This window comes from Pterocles gutturalis, unplaced genomic scaffold (genome assembly GCF_000699245.1).
Source record: "Pterocles gutturalis isolate BGI_N339 unplaced genomic scaffold, ASM69924v1 scaffold14892, whole genome shotgun sequence".
NCBI classification, from domain to species: domain Eukaryota; kingdom Metazoa; phylum Chordata; class Aves; order Pterocliformes; family Pteroclidae; genus Pterocles; species Pterocles gutturalis.
Genome location: NW_010110572.1, coordinates 148026 through 157424, shown reverse-complemented (window position 1 = coordinate 157424; position 9399 = coordinate 148026). Strand labels below are relative to the sequence as shown.

Sequence of the window (9399 nt, the reverse complement as noted above, 5' to 3'; positions counted from 1 at the left end):
GCAGGCAGCTCGCTCCTCATCGCCTGCCGTCGAGGAGAGGCCTGCACTGGATTTCAAAAGCGAGGGTTCTTCCTCCCAGAGCCTGGATGATGGGTTGCTGGTGAACGCCCAGTACATACCGGCCCAGCAGCAAAGCGTGAAGCTTCACAAAGGCACTCGAAACGTCAAGATTTTGAAAAGCTCTGCTCTGAAACACAGGCCCCACCTTGCCAACGGGCTGGAAAATGGTACGCAGACTTTGAGGGAGAAAACCAAGCCCGTTGGCAAGAAGTGCCGCTTTCCCGAGGAGCTGGATACAAATAAGAAACTGAAAAAACCCTCCTCGCGGGGGAAGAGAGGCAGTGGCTTGCAGCCGGAGTCGGCTCTCCAGAGTCGGCAGGCTGGCCTGCACAAATCCCCCATCCGATCCCATGGGCATGGCCGAGAGGTCGTGGTGGCCAAGCCTAAACACAAGCGGGCCGACTACCGCCGGTGGAAGTCATCGGCGGAGATTTCCTACGAGGAAGCCCTGCGGTGGGCGAGGAGGAACCGACGGGAAGGCGTGGGGGTCTACTCGCAAGTCCCCCTGCCCTACGTCAGCCCGTACGCCTACGTGGCCAGCGACTCGGAGTACTCGGCGGAGTGCGAGTCCTTGTTCCACTCCACCGTGGTGGACACGAGTGAGGATGAGCAGAGCAACTACACGATGAACTGCTTTGGAGACAGCGAGTCGAGCCTGAGCGAGGTGGAGTTTGTAGGGGAGAGCACGACCACCAGCGACTCTGATGAGAGCGGGGGACTTATTTGGTCTCAGTTTGTCCAGACGCTCCCCATCCAAACGGTTACGGCGCCAGAGCTGCATGAAAATGCAGCAAAGGCCTTTGTCAAAATCAAAGCCTCCCATAACCTCAAGAAGAAAATCCTCCGCTTTCGGTCGGGCTCCCTGAAGCTCATGACAACTGTCTAGTGAGCTGGCTTGGTGGAATGTATCTCCTTCTGCTTTTGGAAGCAAGGTGCTTTTGTGTACATATTTCCACAGATTTTTTTTTTTTTTATATATACAAATATTTAAAACTTAAGGTAAATTATGTCACTTGTCTTCAGAACTTGGGTGGATACTAGTGCCTTTTACGTGGAAATAAAAGACCATTATACTCATTTAAAAAAAAAAAAAAAAAACGAACAATATAACACTGCCATTTCAGTGGTGAACAGCCTCCAGTGCATGGTGTCAGAAGGCTTTGAAAAAAGGCTAAATGTTTCTGGGAATGGATCTTTCTTGCCTAGTTTTTCCAGTTCTGGGTCTTATACAGGATATTGACAGCTTAAAGTCATATGTTTTTAGGGGGTAAGGGGGAGGGAGTGGGGGTGATCTTCATGTTTTCGCTTGTCCCTTTCTGCTGCTCCTGTTGACACATCTTGAACTTCTTCCTCCTGGTAGTCTGGCCTGGTTTTTTTTGTTTTTCTTTTCTTGTTGATTCTCTTCTTGAAACTCACCCCTGTCCTCCCCCAGCCTTCCCCCACCAGGAAGGAGCTCCTGTTCAATCTCTCTCCAAGGTTAAGTTGCCTTCTCTGGAGCACAGTCTCCTGGGAGTCCCGCTGCGGATGGCGGTGGTGTTCAGAGAAAACTGTTGGAGGGGCTGACCAAGGCTTAGTAACTTCAGTATATTGTGTAAAACTGCTTTTGAAAAACTAAAAAAAAAACCCATATGCATGTCACGTGCATGAGTATCAGTAGTTTTAATATTCCTGTTGATGTCCAATTTACTGTACATCATCAATGGCTGTTTTTATATATATATATCATTGTGTAAATTAATATAACACATCATATGCTGTAATAAACAGTCTGTTTTAATACTTTTTTAAAGTTTGTTACATTGATGCAGACCCAATCAATGGTTTTATATTGATGTTGTCACCACTTAGCTGTCTCTGATGTGACCCGTTAATGTTCCCTGCATTTAGCCATGCAGGAAACGGAGCAAGTTTAAAATGTTGCTGTGGATGTGACTGGTGCTTTGAGGGAACTGGGTTACCACTGCTCCTCTTGTTCTTCCTGTCGCTTGCATTTTTTTTAAAGGGAAAGTGGGATTTAGGAGCTCAGAGGCATCATCAGGTTGTTGCTTATGGGCAGCTCACGTTGCGGAGCAGATGGAAATGTTGTATTAATCCTCCTCGCTGTCAGGGTGCTCGCAGACTTTGGTTGGTACAACACAGGGGCAGATGGTAGGTTTCTGTAACCAAATAGATCTGTGTAACGCAACAGGTGTCCCTCTGAAACGTCCGGTAAATGAATCTCCAAGAGCTGTGTGCACTAGGAGCTGGGCTGGGTGGAGGAGAGCACTGCTTCCCTTCAGGGAAATGGCTTTGGAGCTGCCTGGTGAGAAGGCTGGAGGTTTATGGCAGAGATTGGGTCAGTTTCTGGAGGTTCATCCTCTGCTCTGGCATCCGTAAAGCAGTGGACATACAACTGGCATGGATGCTGTGGCTGGTGTGAATTTCCGGGATGTGTGTACAGCCTGGCCGTTCCATAGCAAGATCTGCTGAGCCAATACCTTCCTTTGTGGTTCCTCTGTGTCCTTCCTGCTGTCACCCACCTGAAAAGCAGAGCAGGTTTTTTTTTTTTCTCAGGTTTCCTTGCATTGCAAATGTAGGAAGGAGAGATCCATCCAAAATTGAATGTCTCTGGGAGCAACTTCTGAGACAGTGGTAACCCTTTTTCTAAGTAAGTGGCAGAATTTTTTTTTTTAATCTGCAGTGTAGTAAATCCCTACTTATAAAATGTGTCTCTCATATTATTTTTTTTTCCTTTTTTTAATAGAGGAATGTCTGTTTCTATAAGGGATCTTGCAGTATGGTCACAAGGTTCTGGATTCAGTGACCCAGAAAGTCCTTGCACTTCCATGATACAGGAAAAAGTGTAACCCATCTTGTCTGGTCATAACTCACCCCTTGCTTTACACATGGAAGGGCAGCTTGTATATGTATATATATATCTATAAAAATGTTATATATTGATATATAATTCATTCAGAAATTACTGGGCAACGGCTGCCACTGCAGAGAGGGGAGAGAAGTAATGTTTGTTATTAAACATGGCATTAGTGAGGCTAAGCAGCAGCTTAATGCCTTCCCTTTAATAACCGATGTGTGTTACATCAAACAAAGGGAATGTCAAGAAGCTTGTCAAAGCTAGTAGTTTCTCTCCTAGAATATCTCTTAATCATACCACAAAGTCTGTCTTTGAGCAAGAAAAGCACGTGCAAATCCCTGTAAATCTCCTTAAAGGTGCAGCAGAGAGGATCTGCAGACGTGCACTCAGTCTCTCTGGCTGTAAAGGGGCCACTGGTGAGAAGACAAACTGACCAGTGCCTTTGGGATGATGAGTTTTTAATTGCAGTGCTACAGCAGATTGTCTCGTACCAGGTGAGGGAGGCTGGTTTTCTAAAGTGAGCTGCTGAATGGTTTCTTTTTAGATAATTGAGTAGGAAAAAAAAAAAGAAAATAGCCACCTAAATGTGAGTAAGACTGTATCAGCTGCAATGACTGCATTCTCTGGTACTCTTGCTGAATAGCTTAATACCAGACAGGGAAATGGGCTGATGCTATCTCTGTCTTAATTGCATCCCAGTCTTTTCAGTTTGGGGAAGGAATTTTCCTTTTCTTACAAGATTTAGGTAAGCATCCAGAATTGTTAGCGGGCCTAGGGTTTTCTCTCTAGATTCCCCTCCTCCTTCTCCCCCTCCCCCCCCTTTTTTTTTTAAAATAAAAGATCTTACAGTGCTGGAAAAGTACTTGATATAGTCCCAATACACAACACACATTCTCTTCTCTGGTTCTGATTTAGGAAACACATCTACGTTAGCAAGTTTTTGCAACGTTAGATTGAAAAACATCTGCTAATCTTGGAGACCAGTTAAATATCTGGCACTTCGTTAAGCTACCTGGCTTTCCATCTCCACAGCCTTGAGACCTTGCCAGTGTATTTTTCATAATGTTCAGATTTTAATTATCCACGGTGTTTATGGTCGTCTTTGGAAGTTTGAAGCAGGAACATTTCTCTTCGTTGCACTGGGACCTATTTCAAGCTGGGGCAGGTTGTGGCGGGGAGGTTTGGGATTAGCTACCCCTCTGTTCCATATATAACGGAGTGCAGGGATGGACAGAAGCATTTGTTTAACATAAAGAGCAAAAGCAGACCCCATTAGCTGGATTTCTCACCATTCGGGTTGTATCGTGTCGCTGCACTTCTCTAAAGCACCATTTCTCCCAGTGCAGGCATTGCCATCGTGCACGCTCTGAGCTGCCGTTATTTGAAGGGGAATGAGCATTTTGCTGGGCTGTCTGCCTTCCAGCAGGCTTTTGGGTCTTGGCTTCTGCTCCCTAACCCCAGGCACCAGCTGTGGGTCAGTGGATCCCGAAGCAAGCCGTGTCTGGTGTGTGCGGGGTCAGAGAGAGGCCCTGGCATTGCGCCGAGACGTCCCGACTGCATGGGGCCCCTGTTGTGGGTATCACGCTTGTCGCGAGAAATTCGACATGGTGCAAGGATTTGGACAGCTGGGTCTGAAGGCAAGTGGCACCGGAGAGCCCCATAAATGGAGTGGTCTGATCCTGATCCCTCTGTATGCCCAGGACATAGCACAATCCTGGCTTGCAGAGCGCCTGTAGGTCCCAGTCTTTTGCAGCTTTCCCTGTCCTGGGGCATCAGAGGGAATCTGTCCATCCCTTCTAAGTTTTCCATTTTTCTTCTGGCTTGGGGTTCATCCTGGGTTAGGACTGACAGCAGACTCCCCACACCAGAGTCCTGTGCCTTCGCTAACCCCAAATCTGTCTGTTGCCTCAGAGAAAGGTCCTGCGCTCCTCAGGTGGCAGCCAGCAAAGCCAACCCTGAGGGACCCGCGTCCCTTTCTGCCACCAAGGGCAGCAAAGGCTGTGATCCTGTTAGCTGTGATCGTGACTCACCACGCCGGGCACGACTCTCCCTCAGCATGTGATTTTTCCCACAGGAGGGAACACAGACATGAACATTCTGAGGAAGCAAAGAAGCTGGTAAAGACATTTTAAATAGCTAACTGCAGCATCTAGTATGGAGCAGCCAACAATAATCAATAAAACTGAGCTGCTGGTACAAAAAACTGAACCTTTCTCAGCTCTTTGAATGTCCTGTGCACCGTGCGGAGAGGACACAGAGACTGCAGACCAGTGAAGACTATTCATAAACCCCAGGTCTGTCTTTCAAACTTGCTTTTCTCCTGAATTCCTCTGAACCTCCGAGGGATTGTGTTGAGGCTCCTCGCATGGCATGATGTTTCTTTCTCTAACTCAACATTATAGATGGAGCACTGTGGTGAGATACAATTGCTCTGGGGTTTAAAAAATTTGATGCTAGAATGAGAGGAGACGTATGGAAACACGTGGGAGATCTTTTTAAAAGGGATAATAAAAAGTCCTATTTTACACAGCAGGGAATTTGCTGCCACAGGAAATGGCGAGGCAGGTATAACAAGGGGTAACAGGTATAAGCTGAAAGAATGTAGATTTAGACTAGACATTAGAAGAAATTTTTCACTGTGAGGGTGGTGAGGCAGTGGCCCAGGTTGCCCAGAGAAGCTGTGGATGCCCCATCCCTGGAGGGGTTCAAGGCCAGGCTGGATGAGGCTTTGGGCAACCTGGGCTAGTGGGAGGTGTCCCTGCCCACGGCAGGGGGAGGGACTGGTTGATCTTTAAGGTCCTTTCCAACCCTAGCCGTTCTATGATTTTATGATTCTATGATAATAGCAGCAAGTTCCAAGGGGTTAGAGAAGTTAGGGAAGGATGTGGGCTCTACCATCCCCAGTCAATGACTGTGGATGCTGGGAAGAGTGGGAGGTGAATGGACTGCAAATAGTGGCCAGGTTTGCATGCTTCCCTGAAAGATGGTCTTTCCCTGCAACTGCTGAAGCACTGTTAGCTGGAGGAGATGTACCATCCTGCTGACCTAGCAGACCGTGTCCTGTATTCCTCTGATCTTGGTGCAGCTGATGGAAGTTGGCTATGCAATTGCTTTTTCTCACTCTTTGTAAGTCTTCTGTCCTCCCAAGTGCTGCTGAAGATGAGTTTTGCATTGCTTTGCCAAGAAGTTCACTTTGCACGCTCAGCTGATAGTGGCATGTGTTTATTCAAACTACAGACGTGTTTTGCTGGTCACTCTTGTCCTATGGCAGAATAATTCCATCCACCCTCTCACACAGGCTCTCTGTGTCACAGTCCTCTCTTATGGTGACCATTGTCCCCGTGTAATGCAAACACTGTTCTGGACATAGCCCATATGGACATCATAGTCAAGACCAGGCTGGATGAGGGTTTGAACAACCTGGGCTAGTGGGAGGTGTCTCTGCCCATGGTAGGGAGTGGAACTAGACGATCTTTAAGGTCCCTTCCAATCCAAACCATTCTGTGATTAGTCTACCATGGGAGCCACTCTTGGGCAGCAACTTTACATCCTACAGTTACTTCCAAGCTGTAGGAAAAGTTGACGACCTCAAAAACCAAATGAACCATCCTAGTGACAGAGTGCACCTCCTGCACCCTGCCTTGAGACTTTGCTGTCCTTGGAGAGTTTCGATCTCCCTCTGACTGTGTCTGCATCTGTGCTTTTGTTTGGAGCAACAGAGCAGTCTGGAAGCGAGTCTTGTGGCTGTCTCCACTTACTGCATGGTGGTTTGGACAGCGGAGCGGTTTTGATGCACACTAGATAGACGCCTTTGGAATCACTGGCTCCTTAGAATAGCTTCCAGTCAAAAAATGTGGACAAGTTTGGTCCAAATGGCATTGGGGACCAGACTAAACCTCTGCTGAAGTAAACACCTGATCTGTGCATATTGTACTTGTGGGGACCTCAGTTTGGATCTGCTCCTTTTGTGCTGAATGTCTTGTTAATGTAAACAGCCTTTCTCTCAGTTGATGGCCTTTGTTTCCGTGATGTATTCCTTTCAGATCAATAAAGTATATTAACATTAATAACTTGATTTCACTGAGCCAAACTCTGGGAATCTGGCTTTTGTTCTTTTTAAAGGAGTTGGAGTAGAAAGTCCTAGGGACTAAGATTTTCATGACAATACTGAAGGAAAATCTATGTGATTTGGACTCTGACCTCGTGATGTAATGGCTTTGCAAGCAAATTAAGTGTTTTCTCCCAAAAAAAGGTTCAAGTCTTCTGCGGTCAAGGGCAGGAAGCTGGAAAACTTGCAACCTGTTGAAAAATATGTTCCCTGTGTCTCCCTTGCACCCTGCAAGCCTCGTGTCTTCAGAAATGAGATTTTCATGAGGAGGAGGCGAAGGACCTAATCAATCTTACTCTCTGAAGTACAAATGCAGTAAGTGTTTAAGCGTGTGATTAAGGCCATTCTTACTCAGCGAAGCATTTCAGCACATGCTTCAGGTACTTGGCAGCTGGGGTGAATTAAGCACATGCTCAGGAATGCTGGTGGATCAAGGTCTCTGAGCTTGTCTTTGCAAGCATCCTGTGTCTGTTTGTACAAGCTGTCCCCGTGGCTTCTCCTGGCTAACGCTGGAAAGGTTCCCTGCTCTCCCTTAAGAGCAGGTGAAGCTTGATTCAAACTGTTCATGTGAAATTTGGGAGAAGCAGTATCCTGAGTCTGTGCTTTAAGCAGTATTAGAAAGAAATGCTTTAAAAGAAGAGATGCATTTGTTGTTTGTTGTATTTGAGGACACTGAACTAGAACCACTTAGAGATATATAAAAGTGAATGCGTTTGCACTCTGTATCCATAGCAGGACTTTGGGAATGGCACTCGGGAAGAGATAAAATGACACTTTCTACATTCTCTGCCTTCCCTTGGATGTCCAGGTGGAGCAGGGAGAATGATGCAGGCACAGGTACCAAGCTTGTAGGGCCAGGAGCACCACCCATTCATGTGCCTGGCTAATCCTACTTGAATCCCAGTTTCAAGCAGTGGGATTAGCAAAACAGTGGGATCTCTGGGCTACCCAGAGCTGGAGAACAGAGCTAGGAAGTGTAGAGAGGGTGACATTGCCTGGCTTCAAGGAAAGCTGCAGTTTGACTGAGCAAACAGTAGAGGCAAGGGAAGGGTTAAAAGGCTGTCTTCTCTTCCCAGACACATTATTTACAGTGGGTTGGTTTCCTTTTGGAAGGGCCTGCTGTAAAAGGAGATGTTCCCAGCATTTCTGCGGGTTAGACCTATATCACATTACCGTTTTCTTTCCTGGACTTTTGACTGACACGATTTCCTGAAGTTGCTCTTCTCTTGGGAAGGTGAACTCAGGAAAGAGGAGGAGTTTGCTAAAAATCCAGAGCTTTGGAAGGCAAAATCACAGCAATGGTCTTTCATTTCTAGACATAAGGTCAGTCCCCAGTGCTGTGTCATGCTCTGTGTCTCCCAGTGCAGGGCAAGGGCTGGGAAAGGAGTGGGAGAGGAAATCCATCAAGTCTGATAAGAGAGCAGTCAGTAAATCCTGTTGGAGCAGCCTGCAAAGGTGATAGCACCGACCACAGGAGCGGTGCCCGACTGCGTCATGCGAGCATCCATCTCACCCCATGGCCAATGAGGTCAAGGGCAGTGTTGGCTATGACCTGGATATCCTGATCTCTGCTATTGCTTAAGCCACCTTCATGCCTCCAGGCCACAGCAGACAGTGTATTCATCCTGGTAAGTGTTTCCTTTAATGCTTTTTTCTTCTTCTTAATGAAATAAATTGTGGCTTGGCATTAACGCACAAGCGTCAGATGAAACTGAACTTCTGTCTTGTTTCTCCTGTCAAGCACCTCATGACAGCATTTTCCTTGATGTTCAGTTGCTTGCAAGGAAGAGAAACTATCCCCTTCTCATCTACAACATATCCATGTTTTACAGGTGTCTTCTGAGTGGCTTGTATGGAACAACACATCGAGGCAATGCACCGCTCTCTTCAACACTGTGCAGGACATCCTGGAGCAACCCTGTATCTGCACAATCCACAGCTACCCCAAGATATTTTTCTGGCAGGGATATTGGGACTGGAAGGTTTGGGTCTGACTTATCCCACCTGAAACCCATCAGTGCTTAGGGTGAGGATGCTCCTGCAGGGAGAGGAGGAAGCACACTCAGAGATGTTTATTATTCCTGTTAAATCACAAGCTCCCTTTCTTTCCTCTCCCCTTCCCTGCCATGGAGATAGTGATCTCTGCTGTGGTCCCTGCTGCTGGCTTTTTCCTCTGTTGATCTATGGTAAGACTTGTTGCCCTTGAAGGATGGTCTTAGCCCTGAGAGAGGCTTTTATTGCTGAACCATTGACTTTTCATTCAGAGCATGCCCTCCATCACCCTGGGTAGGTTGCTTGGGCTCCTCTACATGGTAATGTGGGTGCTCTGAGCCTTCCTCCCTTCCCTCTTCTTTGCCACTGAAGCGGGATGGTTTAA

General features: G+C 46.9%; 1 protein-coding gene across 1 annotated transcript in view; it reads left to right on the top strand.

The window, feature by feature from the left end:
• The window catches only part of DACT1 (dishevelled-binding antagonist of beta-catenin 1), a gene marked incomplete at its 5' end in the record, with an annotated part of 7203 nt that extends 5394 nt beyond the window's left edge, over window positions 1-1809 (top strand). Inside the window, one exon of the mRNA XM_010073440.1 lies at window positions 5-1809. Coding sequence (XP_010071742.1) covers window positions 5-946 — 942 coding nt within the window. The remainder of the gene's footprint in view (window positions 1-4) is intronic.
• Between the last annotated feature and the right edge of the window lie 7590 nt (window positions 1810-9399).